Here is a 20,047-nt window from a genome sequence, read left to right as displayed (position 1 = left end):
ATTTCTGGCTTCAAGGCCTTGCTATGACTCAGGCCCTTACTGGCCCTGAGGCAAGGGCACTGGCACCTCCTTTGCACTCAAGCCTCATAGGCCCAGCAGAGGCCAGCTTTGCCAAATCTGACAGCTTCGTAGTTTCCCTGCCTGGGTGACCCATGATCAAGTGGTGGCTTCTAAAAGGAGTTGGCTTGTTCATCCATCTGTTCCTGCCCCAGCAACTTCAGCAAGCTGCTGTGACCCCTTGTTTCCCTACCTTAAAGACAGATATAGCTAGGACAGCCAGCCTGGGCTAGAGTGAGTTCCAGGTTAGCTTGGGCTCTGCCTTCTTGAGACCCTGCCTCAAAGTTAACAAAAACACATAGACATAGCTTATCACTTCCCCTCATAATTGTGAAGATTTCTGTTTGGGGAAAGTGAAGGTGTTTATATTATCTGATGGCAACTAATTTCTTGGCTTCACTGTGGTCCTACAAGCCACTGTCTGTGATGTCTCTGGCCAGGGCTTACATATGCAGGCAGAGCAGAGCCTGTCCTACCCTACAGTCAACCTGAGAATTAAATTTTCCTGAGTCTAGTGGGATGTTACTGGGGTAACCAGAGCTGTTGTATAGGAAAGGACTAAGCACCAAAATCTAGACAAGGACCCAGCTCCTCTCTCACTCTCCAAGGGCGGGAGGGCAGCAGTAGGAGCTGGAAGCATCCCTTGAGCTCAGAAGTAGCCAGGCCAATGACGGTCCAAGGCTTGTCCCTCATCTAGTCCCAAGTGACTGGATTCTCTACTATCAGAGAGAAGTGACTGCTCCTTCTCTGGAGGGGTAAGAGGGACCCATAGGCATGGAAGGACAGGATGGGAGTCCCCAGAACAGAGAAGGCACAAGTTGGGCATTACTGCCAGCAAACAGGAAAACCACCATCATTTTATTTTTCCCTGGATGGATGGTGGCTGCGGGCCCGCCGTGATCCCAAGGCTTTCTTATGCTTCTGGTCCAACACCTGGGCCATGTAGTTCTCCTGCTGCTTCTGGATCCTGAAGTCAGACATGTGATTCCTGCAATGGAGCCGGCTGCTGGTAGGCTGCATGGCCCTGGGTAGGGGCCAGAAGTCAGGCTCCCCACTCCTGTCAACAACCCCCGGCCTGGACCAGCCCCTCACCTGAAGATCTGTTTCTGTTGGCTGATAACTTGCTGCAACTCCTTAATCTCATTCTCTTTACCATTAAGTATATCTTCTTGCTTTATAATGTGAGACTCAATTTCTGTGAGGGAGAGAAGCAGGGAGAAGGGGAGGCTCCCATCCCTTGGACCAACCCCTAGCTAAGGTCCTCCCTGTGGAGCTTTTCAGAACTTGGTTCTCCCTGCCCTGGGGGTTCATGAACAGTTACCAGTGACTGAGTATGAATGATTTTATTTTTCCAGTACTTACTGCAGATTGAACTCAAGGCCTTGCACATGTTAGGCAAGTAATCTACCACTGAGCTACATCCCCAGCCCTAGTTTTACTTTGAGACAGTCTCATGAAGTTGCCCTGTCTTGCCATAAACTCATTCTGTAGTTCAGATAGATCTTAGGGAAAAAAAAAATTTGAGGTAAGGACTCACTGTAGCCCAGGGTGGCCTCAAACACACCGTGATCCTCCTACCTCTGCCTCCCAAGTGCTGGGATTAAAGGTGTGTGCCACTACACCCCACGTGACCTTGAATTCTGGAGTTCAACTTTCTCCTAAGTAGCTGAGATTATAGGTGTGTGCCACCAAGCCTAGCCATGTTAAGTTACAGGTTGTAGAAGTGAAGTGTATGTGTGTCAGTGACCTCACCAGTCGGTTCCAGGCTGGGGTCATGGCTCAGTTGGCAAAGCACTTGCTGCTCAAGCACGTGGATCTGAACTCTGGTTCCTAGCATCCACTTAAACGCCAGGTGAGTGTCGAAGCAGGCTTGTAATCCCACAGACTAGAAGGCCGAGATGGGGGTCCGTGGAGCAAGCTCACTAGCTAGCCTAACTGGCAAGCTTTGCCTCAGCGATAAAGGTGAAGAGTGACTGAGGAAGACCCTAGATGTCGACCTCTGGTCTCCACCTGCACGCACATGCATGCACACCCGCACAAGAGCACCCACAAAACACACTAATCATACACACATGCCTCACCCAGGTGCTTTCCTAGAAAGCAGCAGATGGTCCTGCCCCTTGAGAGGAGGAGGAATAGCTCCTGCCCTCACTCAGCTCCTGTAGGTCTTTGCAGATGTCACCTCACAGCCCCTTGGTCTAGAAGCTGTAACCCCTCTCAGTACTTCCTTATCTCCCTCCCCTGTTCTTTTCCACGGTTAGAATGTAAGTTCAAAAGAACATGAACTTTTGTCTTAATCAGTGTTTTCTTTCTTTTCTTTTGAGGTAGAGTCTCATTCTAGCCGAGGCTGACCTGGAATTCACTATGTAATTTCAGGGCGGCCTCGAACTCACGGCAATCCTTTTACCTCTGCCTCCTGAGTGCTGGAACTAAAGGCGTGCGCCACCATGCCCAGCTTAATCAGTGTTTTAATCCTAAGGCCTAAAATAGTTTCTGGTACACAGTAGATACTTACTACGTGTATTTGTGGAATGCATCAACAAGATATCCCCTGCAAGCTTAGGAAACATCAGGTAGTTCAACCATCTTAGACACACTGAGGGCAGATCAAATACCCAGCCCTGTGGTATATGATGAAGGTCCTGACCAAGAGTCAGCTTCCTAAGGGACAATTGAGACTCGGGATTGACGCTGGACATGGTGGCACATGGGAGGATTGCTGTGAGTTCAAGGAAGTCCTGGGACTACAGAGTCAGTGCCAGCTCAGCCTGGGATAGAGATCCTACCTCAAAAAAAAAAAAAAAAAAAAAAAAAAAGGAGGGGGTTGGAGAGCTGACTTAGCGGTTAAGGTGCTTGACTGGGAACCCTAAGGACCCATGTTCTACTCTCTAGACCCCACTTTAATCAGACACAAAGGTGAAGCTAGCACGAGGTCATACAAGCCCACTAGCTAGTGTAAGCATCTGGAGTTCAACTGCAGTGGCTGAGGCCCTGGTGTGCCAGTTCGAATTCTCTGTCTCTCTCACTCGCTGTAAAAAAAATTTTTTAAAAATTTAGCCAGGTGTGGTGGAGCACGCTTTTAATCCCAGCACTCGGGAGGCAGAGGTAGGAGGATTGCTGTGAGTTCAAGGCCACCCTGAGACTCCATAGTGAATTCCAGGTCAGCCTGAGCTAGAGTGAGACCCCACCTCGAAAAACCAAATAATAATAATAATAATAAAAATAAAAAGACTCAGAACTGAGGGATGGGGCATAGATAAATGATAAACACTTGCCTGTGGGGCTGGAGAGATGGCTCAGTGGTTACTAGTGCTTACTTATGAAGTCTGGGATCAGGTTCAATTCCGCAGTACCCATGTAAAGCCAGATACAAAGTGGTACATAGGTCTGGAGTGTATTTATAGCTGCAAGAGGCCCCCATGTGCCCATAAATACATATATATATAAACACACACACACTCCACATGCAAATAAATAAAATTATTATTTTTTCAAAGTAGGGTCTTATTCTAGCCCAGGCTGACCTGGCAGTCACTCTATAGTCCCAGACAGGAATTAAAAAAAAAAAAAAAGGCTAGAGAGATGGCTTAGAAGTTAAGGCACTTGCCTGCAAAGCCAAAGGACCCAGGTTTGACTCTCCAGGACCCACATAAGCACAAGGGGGTGCACGCATCTGGAGTTCATTTGCAGTGGCTGGAGGCCCTAGTGCGCCCATTCTCTCTCTTTCTTTTACCTGCCTATCTCTGTATCTCTCTCAAATAAGTAAATAAATAAATAAAAATAGCCAGGCATGGTGAGGTACACCTTTAATCTCAGCACTCAAGAGGCAAAGGTAGGAGGATCACTGTGAGTTCAGGGTCCTCCTGACACTACACAGTGAATTCCAGGTCAGCCTGGACTAGAGTGAAATCATACCTCAGAAAAATAAATAATAATAAAATAAGTAAATAAATAAAATAGCTGGGTGTAGTGGCACACACCTTTAATTCCAGCACTAGGAAGGCAGAGGTAGGAGGATTGCTGTGAGTTCGAGGCCACCCTGAGATTACATAGTGAATTCCACATCAGCCTGGGCTAGAGAGAGACCCTACCTTGAGGAGGCTGAGGTAGGAGGATCACTGTGAGTTCAAGGCCAGCCTGGGACTACAGAGTAAGTTCTAGGTCAGCCTAAGCTAGGGTGAGACCCTACCTCAAAAAAGAAACAATAAAAAGCTGGGCATGGTGGCACATGTCTTTGATCCCAGCATTCAGGAGGCAGAGGTAGGAGAGGTTGCAGGATCTCTGTGAGTTTGAGACCACCCTGAGACTATATAGTGAATTCCAGTCAGTCCAGGCTTGAGTGAAATCCTACCTTGAAAAACCAAAATAAATAAATTAATTAATTAATAATAATAATAAATAAATAAATAACACAGTTGACACATGTCTTTAATCCCAGCACTGGGGAAACAGAAGTAGGAGGACTGCTGTGAGTTCAAGGCCTGCCTCAGACTACATAGTGAATTCCACATCAGCCTGGTTTAGAGGAGGACCCTACCTTGAAAAAACAAAACAAATGGTAAAGCAAACATAAAAAAAAAACCACAACAGAACTGGAAAGATGGCTTAGTGACTAAAGGCACTTGCTTTGTTAGTAAAGCCTGCCAGCCAGAGTTCAGTCCCCCAGTTCCCACATCAATCCAGATGCACAAAGTACACTTGGCCTGTTTAAGACTTTCTTGTTCATTTTTATTATTTATTTTTGTGTGTGTATGTGCATGCGTGTGTGTGTACACTTGCCACAGCGTGCATGAGGTCACAGAACCACCTCAAGGGGTTTCTCCTCTTTTGAGACAGGGTCTCTTGCTGCTGGTGCTCGTGGTTTTATGTGAGTGCTGAGGAAGACTGAATGCTGGTTGGCAGGCTTGCAAGCAACTTGAATTGTGTTTGTTTTGAAATGGTCTCATGTGGGGCTGGGGAGATGGCCCAGTGTTAAAAGTGCTGGCTGGGGTTCAATTCCCCAGCACCCATATAAAGCCTGATGCAAGTGGTGCAAGCATATGGTGTTCCCATTCCATCTGCAGTGGCAAGACACCCTGACATCTACACACATACACACACACACACACACACACACACACACACACACCCATATAAAAATAAAAACTTGTTTGAGCGGGGCATGGTGGTGGCACATGCCTCTAATTTGGGAGGCTAGTTAGGAGGATTGCAGTGAGTTTGAGGCCACCCTGAGACTACATAGTGAATTCCAGGTCAGCCTGGGCTAGAGCAAGACCCTACCTCGAAAAATAAAAACTTGTTTGCAACATTCTCATGGAGCCTAAGATGGTCTCTAACTATACAGCCAAGGATGACTCTGAATGACTTGTCCTCCTACCTGCACCTTCTAAATGCTAAGATTGTAGGTGTATTCCATGACACCTGGCATCCAGATTTTGTTGTTGCTTTTGATTTTTGTTGTTTTGTTTTTCGAGGTAGGGTCTCACTTTGGTCCAGGCTGACCTGGAATTCACTATATAGTCTCAGGGTGGCCTCGAACTCACAGTGATCCTTCTACCTCTGCCTCCCGAGCGCTGGGATTAAAGGCATGCACAACCACACTGGGAGATTTTTTTTTTTTTAAAAGATCTAGCAAGCTTGGGCTCCCATTCCCACAGGAGAGGAGGCATGGCTCTTGTCACCCCATTCTCCACTTGTTCTACTGAGTCTTTGACCCTGAGACAAAGGGTTAGCTCTCCAATAGAACTGTGCTTGCTCCTCTTGCTGTACAGCTTATGAGTAAACTATTTCTAGCACATTTCCCCAGGACCCACGTAAGCCAGATGCACAAGGGGGCACATGCATCTGGAACTTGTTTGCAGCGGCTAGAGGCCCTGGTGTGCTCATTCTCTCTCTCCCTTTCTCTGCCTCATTCTCTCTCTCAAATAAATAAATAAAAGTAAACTTAAAAAAAATGGGAAAAGGGCTGGAAAGATGGTTCAGCGGTTAAGGCACGCTTGCCTGAGAAGCCTAAGGACTCATGTTCAACTCTCCAGATCCTATGGGTAAACCAGATGCACAAAGGTGAGACAAGTGCAAGGTCACACATGCCCACTAGGTGGCGGAAGCACCGGGAGTTCAATTTCAGTGGCTGAGGCCCTGGCACACCAATTCTCTCTCGCTCTAAAATAGACTTTTTAAAAAAATGGGAAAAACAGGGCTGGAGAGATGACTTAGCAGTTAAGCACTTGCCTGTGAAGCCTAAGGACTCTGGTTTGAGACTCGATTCCCCAGGACCCACGTTAGCCAGATGCACAAGGGGATGCATGCATCTGGAGTTCGTTTGCAGTGGCTGGAGGCCCTGGCGCACCCATTCTTTCTCTCTCTCTCTCTCTCTATATATATATATATATATATATCTGCTTCTTTCTCTCTCTGCCTGTCACTTTCAAGTAAATAAATTAAGAATAAACAAATTTTTTTTTAAATGGGAAAAACAGAGCTGGAGAGATGGCTTAGTGGTTAAGGCACTTGTCTGTGAAGCCTAAGAACTTATGTTCAACTCTCCAGGTCCCACACAGCCAATGCACAGTGATACACATGCGCACAAGGGGGCACACATGTCTGGAGTGTGTTCACAACTGGCTGAAGGTCCTGACGCACCCATTCTCTCTCTCTCTCTGCCTCTTTCTCTCTTAAAAAAAAAACAAAAAAGTGAAATTGAGAAAAACAAAAAGTGGACTAAGAAGGTTGTATGTTTCAAGAAAAATGGGAGCGAGCCCGTTGCTTTATGGCTGTGAAGAATATTGCACACCAACTGCTTCCCTCATCTCCGTGTCCTGCCTGATGCCTGAAGGCTTTTGCGAAGGTATGGCCCTCCTGGGCTTGCCTGTATCCTCAGCCGGGGGTAGAAGTTGGGGTAAAACCCTGCTTTTGACACAGGCACTGGGCTGTTAGGAAAGAGCCCGTGTATGTTAGCTTGGGAGGCAGCACGGGCCTCCCGCCTACCATTGCACTTGGTGATGAGCTGGTCTTTCTTGCTGGACTCCTGCAGGACTCTGTTCTTGACACTGGAGAGCCTGGTGGAGAGGAGGAGATGAGAGGGGAGCCTGCAGGAGGCAGATGACACCTGCAACCTGACCCACTCACGCTTGTTTCTTTCCCTTTCCCTTTCGCTCCAGAGGCACACAGAGCCCAGGCTGGCCTGGGCGCTGGTGTAAGAGGCATGGGCCACCACACCTGCCCGGCTTACTCACGCTCTTTCAAAGGCCAGCTTCTCCTTCTCCAGCTGCTTGGACAGCACCTCCACCTCTCCAAGGGCAAACTGCAACTTCTCCTCTTCCTTGGCCAGGAGGAGCTTGGTTTTGGCGTGAGCAGCTTTCTCTTCCTGCAGGGCAACAGCAGTTACTCTTTACCTCGATCCTCCTCATCTCCATCAACTAGCGCCCTTTCTCAGAAGAATACACAGAAGTCAGGGTGCCAGAAGAGTCTCACCTCACCACATAGAGTGGAGGTTCTCAGTGACTCTGCCCAGCCAGTGGGATCTTGGGAAATGGGGGAAGATTAGGAACCTGCAGAGCCCATCACTTACCACCAGTTTCTTCTCTACTTCTTGGAATTCTTCTTTACTGACAAAATTTTCATCCTGGAGAATCATCTGTAACAAAGCCTGGCTCAGAGACGGGCTGGAGCTGCAGCTGGGGGGGGGGGGGTGCCCTCTAAGGACCAGGACATAGGATGGACAATGCCGCCCAGGGCACCTAGAATTTGACAGCCTGAGAAGGGAGAGTTCCGTTCCATTGATTCACTGAGGCCCAGTTCTAAGTCCTGCCTGTAAGGAACAGCCAGGCTCATGGATGTCAGAATTGCTTTTGGAGAAGGTGATATTAGTCCTGAGATCTGACTGCTCAAGAGAACTGGGCAACAAAGAGGTAGAGAGAAAAATGTTCCAGATGGTTGGAACACACATGCCAAGGCCAGCTGTCAAGAGAAAGATCTGGGCACCTTCAGAGATTTGAAGGTAACTCAATACTTAGAGCACCATACATTTTGTTGCTCTAGGATAGCTAACAAAGCATATTCCTCACATCCCCCACCCTCATATCCAACTTCTCAGAAGAGAAGAAATTGTCTAAGAATCACTAGTGTGAAAAATAGATGCTAAGTCAGGTGTAAAATTTATTTCTAAGAGAGACATAATTCATAGGCCTGCCAGGGCCTCCTGCCACTGCAACTCCAGATGCATATGCTACTTTATGCATTTGGCTTTACGTGGATTACTAGGAAATTTAAACTATGCTCTGCAAACTATAATTAAATTTAGGTCTTGTAGGCTTTGCAAACTAGCGTTTAACCTCTGAGCCATCTCCCCAACCCTAGTCTTTTGTTTTTCGAGGTTGGGTTTCACTCTAGCACAGGCTGACCTGGAGTTCACTTTGTAGTCTCAGGATGACCTCGAATTCATGGCACTCCTCCTACCTGTGCCTCCCAAGTTCTGGGTTTAAAGGTGTGTGCCACCATGCCCGACTACCAATCTTAGTTTTTGAGATGAAGGCACAGTTCAACACATTGTCACCAAGATAGAAAAACAAAAATCATGAAGTCCTGCTGGTTGGCTTTGGAGGCAAACTATGGCTCCTATATTTGGCAAACCATTAGCTGGGGTGTGAAATAACAAAACCAAACAACAAAACCAAATCAGGGTTAAAGGCACTTCAAGTTTTGAACGTGGTGGAGGGCCAAGTTTGTCCTTACTGAATTCAACATGGCCCTGCACTTGACTGAGGAGGAGGTGAGGCTTAAGAGAAGGGGTAACCCGTTTCCTCTGCACACAGGCGGTTGGGAATTCTGTGAAGTCATCTTCACTAAAAATGGAGAAACTGAGGGCTGGAGAGAAGGCTTATCGGTTAAGGCGCTGGCCTGTGAAGCCTAAGAATACAGGTTTGATTTCTCAGGACCCAGGTAAGCCGGATGCACATGGTGGGTCATGCGTCTGGAGTTCATTTGCACTGGCTCATAAATAAATAAATAAAAAGAAAATATTTTAGCTGGGCGTGGTGACGCAAGCCTTTAATCCCAGCACTCGGGAGGCAGAGCTAGGAATATCGCTGTGAGTTCAAGGCCACCCTGAGACTGAACAGTGAATTCCAGGTCAGCCTGGATTACAGCGAGACTCTGCCTTGAAAGGTAAAACAAACAAACAAAAAACACAGTATTTTTAAAATGAAGCAACTGAGGCTCAACCAGGCAGCGTGGAAGGACGCTCTCCTCCCGGCTCCGCCCTCCTCCCCGCCGGAGTCAAGCAGGTCCCGCCCCGCCCGTGACGCGTCCAGCGCCGCCTCTCCCGGAGCTCTCGGCTGCTTACCACGTTCCTCAACTGGTGGATCAGTTCCTCCTGAGATTCAATCACGTCCCGCAGTTGATCGAAGGCGAGACACACAGATCCCGGGCTCCCAGGCGACCACCCGACGGGCGTCGCCATCTTTCGCCCCCGCCAGCTCGTTGGAAATGGCTGCCGCGCCGGTGCCTCTGGTCAGCCACCAATGAGAATGCGACGCCACAGAGCACCCTAGCAACCGGGGGCGGGGACTACCCAGTTAGGGACACGCCTCTTAAAGGAGCCGCCTGTGGCTGAGGGTTGTCAAGGGGGTAGCCCTCCCCCTAACATTTGCCTCATAGGAGAAACACTGGGTGTCATCCCCAACAATGAAAACAAATGAGTTCAGTGTGGTGGCTCAGGTCTGTAACATTAGGCTGGAGGATTTTGAGTTCAAGGCTAGATTGACCAACGTAGCGAAACCCTGTCACAATCAAAGGGAGAGACACTTTTCTCTTTTTTTTTTTTTTTTTGGTTTTTCGAGGTAGGGCATCACTCTAGCCCGGGCTGATCTGGAATTCACTATGTAGTTTCAGGGTGGCCTTGAACTCACAGCGATCCTCCTATCTCTGCCTCCTGAGTGCTTGGATTAAATGCATAAGCCACCACACCCACCTATTTATTCTTTCTACCCCCCTTCTTCCCTCCCTCCCTTCCTCCTTTCTTCTTCTTTTTTTCGAAGTAGGGTCTCACTGTTGCCTAGGCTGACCTGGAACTCACTCACCCAGGCTGGCCTCAAACTCACAGTGCCACCATGTGTCATTTTATTTTATTTTTTTCATTTTATTTATTTATTTGAGAGAGACAGATAGACAATAGTGTCCAGGGCCTCTAGCCACCAAAAATGAACTCCAGACGCATTTGCCACCTTGGGCATTTGGCTTATGTGGGTCCTGGGGAATGAACCTGGGCCTGTAGGCTTTGCAGGCAAGCACCTTAACTGCTAAGCCATCTCTACAGCCCTCTGCCTCTTTGTTGTCTTTTTAAAAATTTATTTATTTATTTATTTGACAGAAAGAGAGAGAGAAAGAGTGGGCACATCAGGGCATCCAGCCACTGCAAACAAACTCCAGATGCATGTGCCACCTTGTACATCTAGCTTATGTGGGTCCTGAGGAATCAAACCTGGATCCTTTGGGTTTACAGGCAAACGCCTTAACCCCTAAGCCATCCCTCCAGCCCTTGTCTTTTTTTTTTATTGACAACTTCCATAATTGTAGACAATAACCCATGGTAATTCCCTTCTGCCCCCCACTTTCCCCTTTGAAACTCTACTCTCCATCATATACCCTCCCCTTCTCAATCAGTCTTTTTATTTTGATGTCATGAACTTTTCCTCCTATTATGATGGTCTTGGGTAGGTAGTGTCAGACACTGTGAGGTCATGGAAGTCCAGGCCATTTTGTGTCTGGAGGAGCACATTGAAAGGAGACCGTTTTTTTTTTTTTAAATTTTATTTATTTATTTATTTGAGAGTGACAGACACAGAGAGAAAGACAGATAGACAGAGAGAGAGAGAATGGGTGCGCCAGGGTTTCCAGCCTCTGCAAACGAACTCCAGACGCATGCACCTCCTTGTGCATCTGGCTAACGTGGGACCTGGGGAACCGAGCCTCGAACCGGGGTCCTTAGGCTTCACAGGCAAGTGCTTAACCGCTCAGCCATCTCTCCAGCCCAAGGAGACCATTTTTGAGGAAGGATCTCACTCTAGCCCAGGCTGGCCTGGAATTCACTATGTAGTCGCAGGCTGGCCTTGAACTCACATTGATCCATCTACCTCTGCTTCCCAAGTGCTGGGATTAAAGGCATGCACCACCACACCCATCTTCTTTTTTGTCTTTTGTATTTCTTTCTTTATTTGAGAGAGAGAAAGAGGCAGAGAGAGGGAGAGAATGGGTGCACCAGGGCCTCCAGCCACTGCAAACAAACTCCAGATGCATGTGCCTCCTTGTGCATCTGGCTTATGTGGGTTCTGGAAAGTTGAACTGGGATCCTCTGGCTTTGCAGGCAAATGCCTTAACCACTAAGCCATCTCTCCAGCCCCTTGTGTTTGTTTTTTGAGGTAGAGTTTTGTTGTAGCTCAGGCTGACCTGAAGTTCACTATGTAGTCTCAGGATAGTCTTAAACTCACAGCAATCCACCTACTCAGACTCCCAAGTGCTGAGACTAAAGCCATGGTCCAACATGCCTAATATATATATATATATATATATATATATATATATATATATATATATATATATATATATTACCATTTAATATTCTTTATTCCTTTATATGGTAAAAATAAAAGACAAGTTTTGTGTTTCTCCCTAAAGATCTTCCAGACAGGAAAAAGTTAGTCCAAAGGAGGAGACTGACATCCTCTTATAAAGACAGAGCCTAATGATGATAGCTACAGTACCATTTGTTATTTGTGATGTGTTGCAGTCAGGTTCGCATTGCTGGTAAAAATCAGTAACCAAGAGCAGCTTGTGGGTAGAAAGCTGTTTACTTTGGTTTACAGGCTTGAGGGGGAAGCTCCACGATGGCAGGGAAAATGACAACATGAGCAGAGGGTGGCATCACGCCCTGGCCAACATAAGGTGGGTCATAGCAACAGGAGAGTGTGCCAAACACTGGCATGGGGACACTGGCTATAACACCCATAAACCTGCCCCAACAATACACTCCCTCCAGGAGGCATTAATTTCCAATTACCATCAGCTGGGGAACCTAGCATTCAGAACACCTGCGTTTATGGGGGACACCTGAATCACACCACCACATTCCACCCCTGGCCCCCATAAACTGATAACCATACATGATATAAAATTCAATATATTCATCCAACTTTAAAAGTCCCCATAGTTTTTTATCAATTCAAGTGACGTTCATACATCCCCATAATCCAAGATCTAATTGAGCCATAATACCAAAAATCCCCCCCCAAAGAAGCCCCATAATGGCACAGAATAAACTTTCACACTGTAAAAGATGGCATTGGACATAGCAAAGAAATATTCAGCCAATACAAGATTTAAAACAACCAGGGCAAACATCAAATTCTAGCTTCAAGTCCAACAACTCTAATCACATCTCCAAGTCTGATAATTCTAACCAGCAACCAGTTTCTGGTATTCCAGTTCTGCCCCTCCAGCTAGGCTTCATTCTGGGCTGGCAGCTCTCCTTAGCAGCCATCTTGTGGTCCTGGCATCTCCACTGCAACCCATGGTCCATCCTCAAGGCTCCATTGGGTCTCCATGCAAGCATCCAGAAACCTGCTTCACACTGCCAAAGCACCTTACCTCAAGGTGGACAGAAAACAGACAGCTATGCTTATTAGTTTATTGAGACAGGGTCCCACTTTGTTTATTGTTTGTTTCAAGGTAGGGTCTCACTTTAGCCCAGGCTGACCTAGAATTCAGTATGTAGTCTCAGGGCAGCCTCAAGATCATGGTGATCCTTCTACCTCTGCCTCCCAAGTGCTTGGATTAAAGGCGTGCACCACCATGCTTGGATGTACCTATGTATATTTTAATATTTTATTTATGTATTTATTTGAGAAGAAAGAGACAGAAAGAAGCAGACAGAGAGTGAATGGGTATGAGCCTGTCAGTGTCTCTTGCGACTGCAAACAAACTCCAGATGCATCACCACTTTGTGCATCTGGCTTTATGTGGATACTGAGGAATCGAACCCAGGCTGTCAGGGTTTCTAAGCAAGAGCCTTTAGCCACTGAGCCATTGCCCTAGCCCTTGTCTTTTCTTTTGAAGCAGGCTGTCACTGTAGTCCAGGCTAACATGGAATTCACTCTGTAGTCTAGGCTGTCCTCAAACTCACAGTGATCCTCCTACTTCAGCCTCCTGAGTACTCAGTCTAAAGGTATGTGCCACTATGCCCAGTTCTTAAAACAATTCTAACTCTAATTTTCATCTTAGGAAAGTTCTCTACCACTGAAAAATAAAAAGTGGAAAATGTTCTACACTTAGCCCATAATTTCAGTAGTCATATGTAGCCAGTGGCTACAGTGTTGGCAGCATGGGCCTAGAGGGTGCCTGGAGGTTGTGGCCTCTGCACAGAGTCCTCTTAGAATGTTGTCTCCCAAATGTGGGTGTTCACCCGAATTACTCTGGACAAAGTTGTACATTCCTCTGGGGCAGTGACCCTGAGTCCTCCCCATGAACTTTGTTCCATTCTCTCCCTGAGGTCTTCCATGAGATGTTGTTTCGTGTCCTTCCTTGCCATCCAGTGTTCACCTCAACCAGCTGGAACAGGCTTGCCCCACAGGTATTTGAGACAACACCTTGGAGGGCAGCAAGCCCCAGCAACCATTTCCCTGGGGATGGGACTTCATGAGGACAGAGAACTTCGGATCCGGGTCCTCACTTGCATACAGCATAGACTTGAGGGGTGGTCACCCCAGTCAAAGACCGCCACACATGCTTTATGTCAATGGTCACCCAGGATTTCTGGCCAACATGGGTCCAGTGTGGCTCAGGATGTGACATCACAAACAGTTCCATGTTCCAGCCCTGGGGAAAGGTGCCTGGATTAGTTACTTTTCTTGTTGCTGTGACAAAATACCTGACAAAAGCAACAGCATCAAGGAAGGGTTTATTTTGGTTCTCAGCAGATACAGGCCACCATGGCAGGGAAGAAGCCTGAGGTGGTCACGTGGCATCCATAACCAGGAAACAGAAAGAGATGAATGCTGGTGGGTGCTCTTTTTATTCAGTCCAGGAGCTAATCCTGACCATGAAATCGGGTGAGTCTTCCCACCTCAATTAACCCAGTGTAGAAACTCCCTCACCGAGATGGCCAGTCATTTGTCTCCTGGGTGATTCTAGATCCTGTGAGGTTGACAATACTGGTACAGTGCCTTTCTGCACACACACAGGCACGTCATCCTGGTGATGTGCTCAGTAACTACTGCTGCCTAACAAACCAGCTCCAGTTAGAAAGAATCATAAAAAGGAATCATGGGCTGGAGAGGTGGCTTATCTGTTAAGGCACTTGCCTGTGAAGACTAAGGACCCAGGTTTGATTCCCCAGTACCCACATAAAGCCAGATGTACAAGGTGGTGCATGCGTCTGGAGTTCATTACAGTGGCTGGAGGCCCTGGTGCACCTATTCTCTTTATCTGCCTCTCTTTCTCCTTCTTTGGCATATATATTGTTGTTTGTTTTTGTTTTTTGAAGTAAGGTCTCACTTTGTAGCCCAGACTGACCTGTAATTCACTATATAGTTTCAGGCTGGCTTTGAACTCACAGCAGTCCTCCTACCTCTGCCTCCTGAGTGCTGGGATTAAAGAAGGCGTTCACCATCATGCCTGGCAATAAATAAAACAAACACACACACACACACACACACACACACACAAACAATATATATAATATATATAATATAGATATAATATATTATATTTTATATATAATATATATTTATCTTATAATATAATATATTATAATTATATATTATATATATAATATATATAGATATTATATATCTATATATATTCTTTTTTTGAGGTCGGGTCTCACTCTAGCCCAGGCTGACCTGGAATTCAGTATATAATATCAGGCTGACCTTGAACCCACAGCAGTTCCTCTGCCTCCTGAGTGCAGAATTAAAGGCATGTACCAGGGCTGGAGGGATGGCTTAGAGGTTAAGGTTTTGCCTGCAAAACCAAATGACCCAAGTTTGATTTCTCAGGTCCCATGTAAGCCAGATGCACATGGTGATGCATTTGTTTGGAGTTTGTTTGCAGTGGCTTTAGGCCCTGGCATGCCCATTCTCTCTCTGTGTCTCTAATAAATAAATAAATAATTAAATTTTTTTTTGCTTTGTTTTGTTTATGTATATATATTTATTGACAACTTCTATATTTACAGACAATAAACCATGGTATTTCCCTCCCCTCTCCCTGCTTTCCCCTTCATAACTCTGCTCTCCATCATATCCCCTCCCTCTCTCTATTAGTCTTTCTTTTAATTTGATGTCATCATCTTTTTCACCTATTATGAGGGTCTCGTGTAGGTCTTGCTAGGCACTGCGAGGTCTTGGACATCAAGGCCAATTTCTGTACAGACAGTTGTATGTAAGGAGTGGTACTCTTCCTTTGGCTCTTACATTCTTTCTGCCACCTCTTCCACAATGGACCCTGAGCCTTGGAGGGTGTGAGGTGTTCAGTGCTGGACACTCTTCCATCCCTTCTTCTCAGCACTATGTTGTCATAGCCATCTGAAAAGAGAAGCTTCTCTAACCAGAAGTGAGATTAGCATTAATATATGAATATGAACATTAACTGTAGTGCTTTTAGGGCATTTTGGTGAGAGTAATATATGTGTTTATACAGACAAGAGCAGGCTTTATAACCCTAAGGCTCATGACCTCCCCTCCCATAGGCTTTTGATTAGGTTTTCAGCACCAGGCATGTATTCCATCCCATAGAGTGGGCCTTCAGTCCAATTAGAGAGCAGTTGGTTTTTCCTAGAGCAGTCATGCCACTATTGCATTCGTTCAGTCATTTGGCCTGTCTGACAAAACTTGAGGCTTCCAGTGTCTACAGTTTTCACCTCTTATGACTCCTATCTTCCATAAGGCTGCGTACAGTGCAGCTTTTTCCAGCTTTCAGTTGGCTGTGCTCAGGGAGAAGGTTTTCTCCTCAGCACCAGCTTGATGTCTCAGTGACTTTGCTGCTCAGGCATGTGAAGTCTTCAGCAATAGGGTCTTACCATCTCTTTCTCATGGGGAACCAAGGGCCTTGGCAATAGCCTGTAATGTCTTGGAGGCAACAGGGGCCTCCCTGGAAGGTATCCCATCCCTGGCACTGAAAATGTTCTAGTAACAATCTATGGCTTCTGTATGTGCCATTATTCAAGAAAGTAGATTTTCATATGTCTTATTCAGAGTTTCTTGAGTTTTGATTGACCACTCCCTTCTTTTATATAGTCTCTTCCTCTGACCTAACTTAGGCCTCTCCCCTCCCTGTAATCTGTTCTACTTACATATACACAATACCATCCCATTCTTTCTCTCTGTCTCTAATAAAATAAATAATTCTTAAAAATTTGTTTAAAAGGAAAATAAAATATTTAAAGTAGTGCACCACCACATTTGGCTTGAAATTTTAAAAGTATATATATTTTGTTCGTTTTGTTTTTTGAGGTATAGTCTCACTCTAGCTCAGACTGACCTGGACTTCACTATGTAGTCTCAGAGTGGCCTTGAACTCATGGTGATCCTCCTACTTCCGCCTCCCCAGTGCTGGGATTAAAAGTGTGTGCCACCACGCCCAGCTAAAAAAAATGTATTTTAATATTTTTCATTTTTTTATTTATTAGAGAGAGAGAAATAGGCAGAGAGAGAGAGAGAGAGAGAGAGAGAGAGAGAGAGAGAGAGAGAGAGAGAATTAGCATGCCAGGGCCTCCAGCCGCTGCAAACAAACTTCAGATGCATGCATCCCCTGTGCATCTGGCTTATGTGGGTCCTGGGGAATTGAACCTTGGCTTTGCAGCACTCGGGAGGCACAGGTAGGAGGATTGCCGTGAATTTGAGGCCACCCTGAGAATACAGAGTGAATTCCAGGTCAGCCTGGACTACAGTGAGATCCTACCTCGAAAAACAAAACAAAAACAAAAACAAACAATAACAAAAAAGCATTAGGGGCTGGGCATGGTGGCTGTTGCAGTCAGGTTTGCATTGCTGGCAGAAATCACCAGACCAAGAGCAGCTTGTGGAAAAAGGGATTATTTTGGTTTACATACTTGAGGGAAAGCTCCATGATGGCAGGGGAAAACCGAAGGCATGAGCAGAGGCTTTTTACAATGTTCACTCAGTGGGGTGAATGTCAATGGGAGAGGAAGGGGATCTTAAATCCATACTAAAAGGATTTAACCCAAACCTAAGGGGTCAGTGAAAGCAACTCTGAAGAAAGACACATTTGAAATGCACACCCCTTTCCTACAGAGACGAGTGACTTTAAAACATATTTTATTTATGGATTTACTTGTTTGAAAGTGAGAGAGAAAGTGGGCATGTCAGGGCCTTCAAGCCTTTGCAAACAAACTCCAGATGCATGTGGCACCTTGTGCATCTGGCTTACATGGGTACCGAGGAATTAGACTTGGGTCCTTTGATTTTGCAGTTAAGGCAAGCGCCTTAACTGTTGGACATATATATATTTGAGAGCGACAGAGAGAGAGAGAGAGAGAATGGGTGCGCCAGAGCCTCCAGCCACTGCAAATGAACTCCAGATGCATGTGCCCCCTTGTGCATCTGGCTAACGTGGGTCCTGGGGAATCGAGCCTCCAAATAGGGTCCTTAGGCTTCACAGGCAAGCGCCTAACCGCTAAGCCATCTCTCCAGCCCCTCGTATATATTTTTAAACCAAGACTTTCCTAAATATGGGCCACTGGGTGGGGGTGAGGGAACAGTAAATAACTGGAGTAACACCTGATGTTGTTGATACTAAGTGTAGTCTTTTTAAAATAAAATATTTCGGGCTGGAGAGATGGCTTAGTGGTTAAGTGCTTGCCTGTGAAGCCTAAGGACCCTGGTTCAAGGCTCGATTCCCCAGGACCCACGTTAGCCAGATGCACAAGGGGGCGCATGCATCTGGAGTTCATTTGCAGTGGCTGGAGGCTCTGGCACGCCCATTCTCTCTCTCTCTGCCTCTTTCTCTATCTGTTGCTCTCAAATAAATAAATAAATAAAATTTAAAAAATATTTTATTTGCCAGGCTTGGCAGTGCACGCCTTTAATCCCAGTTGAGGTAGGGGGATTGCCATGAATTTGAGGCCACCCTGAGATTACATAGTTAATTCCAGGTCAGCCTGGATCAGAGAGAGACCCTACCTCGAAACACACACACACACACACACACACACACACACACACACACACACTTATTTATTTATTTATTAGAGGGAGAGAGAGAGGAGAGAATGGGCTCGCCAGGGGCTCCAGCCACTACAAACTACGGACGCGTGCGGCCCCTGGTGCAGTTAGCTAATGTGAGCCCTGGGGTATTGAATCTGGGTCCTTTGGTTTTGCAGGCAAATGCCTTAACCACTAAGCAATCTCTCCAGCCCCTAAGTGTAGTCTTGATCTCGATTGGCTGTGGTCTGCCACTGCTGCTATCCAATAGAAACTATGGAATTCATGATGTCATTAACACTACACTCTGTTTTTTTTTAATTTTAATTTATTTGACAGAGAAAGAGGGAGAGGGAGAGAGAAAATGGGCACTTGCCAGGGCCTCCAGCCACTGAAAATGAACTCCAAATGCATGGACCCCTTTGTGCATCTGGCTAATGTGGGTCCTGGGGAATTGAACCTGGGTCCTTTGGCTTTGCAGACAAACGTCTTAACTGCTAAGCCATCCTCCAGCCCTACACTCTGTTTTAAACACAACTTCATTGAAGGATGGGCATGATTGGAGCAGTGGTAAACATCTCCGATAGTCCAAAATGGCTCCACGAAAGCATGTACATTGCCCAAGAATGTGTTGGGCAAAGGAAAGATAGAAAGTCATCGTTTGTGTATAAAACTGTTTATTGTTTTTCTTTGTTAAAATACACTCAATCTGGATGCAGTTGATCAAGTGACCAGATTTTACAGCATTCTCTACCAGGAGCTGATTTCACATATGTCATCCCTGACTCTGGTCACAGAACTTTCACAGCTCTAATTCAAAATACCAAGTGTGATGCGAAGGGTACAATCAATACCTAACACATGGGTACACAGTTACTTGGTGACCACTGCATGAGGCATCACCAATGCAGCCTCACAAAATAAGATGTGTAGTAACTTGGCCCTTTCTCAAAATAAATAAGCTGACACCTTAGATGAGTCCAAAATAAATACAACTTAAATGCTAGCTCCTGTGAGGAGCAGTGCATGCAGAGACAATGGGTTGAATGTGTGGCCAGTTGTTATAGAAACCTGCTGGCCTCCCGAAGTGCCTCCTCACAGGGCTGGCCCCGATGACAATGACAACAGCGCATGGCTTGGCCAGCCCGCGGGATCCCATGTTCTTGCTGGGTTTGGAGTTTCCTGTAGTTTTTCGTACTTTCCAACAGAAAGCACAGCAGTGTTATCTTGACTGGTCACTTCTCCCAAGCTGTGAGACCCAGAGCTAATCAGGAAGCTTAACTTTCCCAGCTTGAGCAGATGAACCATAGGCCTGCTAATCTGGGGACACGGACTACTCCAAGCTATACTGTCCTTCGCGACGAGAAGGATTTCCATCGTCTCCCACTCATCCCAGAGAGCACCTTCATTTGCATGACAGCTTCAGCTCCTGTGTGGGTCTCAAGGCCCGCTCCCACCACAGCTCTCCCAGTCTGCAGTATTGCTCGAAGAAACAGCCTCGAGCGAGGAGCCATGTTCTGACAGCAAGAGTCACATCATCTAGAGAGTTTATATCGTCAGGAAGACTTCCAAACGACGTAGGCAAGAGGAAAAAAGCTCACGTAACCAACATGCTGACAACACCTCTCAAATGTAACCAAGGAGATAACAATATTCTGAATAGTGCCAAATAAATTCAATTATCCTCCAACCAAAAGCAAATATGGTTCTTGAGGAAAACAACATGGGAGTGTTGTAGTCTATTAGTAATCAAACAGGACCACCAGTGCTATAAA

The 20,047-nt window shown here is 46.2% G+C and overlaps 1 protein-coding gene across 3 annotated transcripts; it reads right to left on the bottom strand.

The window, feature by feature from the left end:
* Window positions 1–886: 886 nt before the first annotated feature.
* Window positions 887–9,547, bottom strand: Spata24 (spermatogenesis associated 24). Of its 3 annotated transcripts, none has more exons than XM_004652437.2 (6): window positions 9,401–9,547; window positions 7,628–7,693; window positions 7,293–7,423; window positions 7,045–7,115; window positions 1,150–1,252; window positions 887–1,045 (listed from the first exon to the last, which is right to left on the bottom strand). In XM_004652437.2, the coding sequence occupies exons 1-6, from the start codon at window positions 9,515–9,517 to the stop codon at window positions 916–918; spliced, it is 618 nt and encodes a 205-aa protein (XP_004652494.1). In that variant the 5' UTR covers window positions 9,518–9,547; the 3' UTR covers window positions 887–915. The 3 variants fall into 3 exon arrangements, with proteins under 3 accessions (XP_004652494.1, XP_044988576.1, XP_044988577.1); XM_045132641.1 differs by having other exon boundaries at window positions 887–1,024; XM_045132642.1 differs by lacking the exon at window positions 7,628–7,693.
* Window positions 9,548–20,047: the final 10,500 nt, after the last annotated feature.

This window comes from Jaculus jaculus, chromosome 13 (genome assembly GCF_020740685.1).
Source record: "Jaculus jaculus isolate mJacJac1 chromosome 13, mJacJac1.mat.Y.cur, whole genome shotgun sequence".
In the NCBI taxonomy this organism is placed as follows: domain Eukaryota; kingdom Metazoa; phylum Chordata; class Mammalia; order Rodentia; family Dipodidae; genus Jaculus; species Jaculus jaculus.
The sequence above is the reverse complement of the archived record's forward strand: the minus strand, read 5'-3'. Positions and strand labels throughout refer to the sequence as shown.

Excerpts from the sequence above, each read along its gene's own strand:
- Spata24 (XM_004652437.2), bottom strand. The coding sequence starts at position 9,517 with ATGGCGACGCCCGTCGGGTGGTCGCCTGGGAGCCCGGGATCTGTGTGT. Across the intron at positions 7,694-9,400 it reads TCCACCAGTTGAGGAACGTG|ATGATTCTCCAGGATGAAAA; the intron begins GTAAGCAGCCGA and ends GCTTTGTTACAG. Across the intron at positions 7,116-7,292 it reads AAGCTGGCCTTTGAAAGAGC|GCTCTCCAGTGTCAAGAACA; the intron begins GTGAGTAAGCCG and ends CCTCTCCACCAG.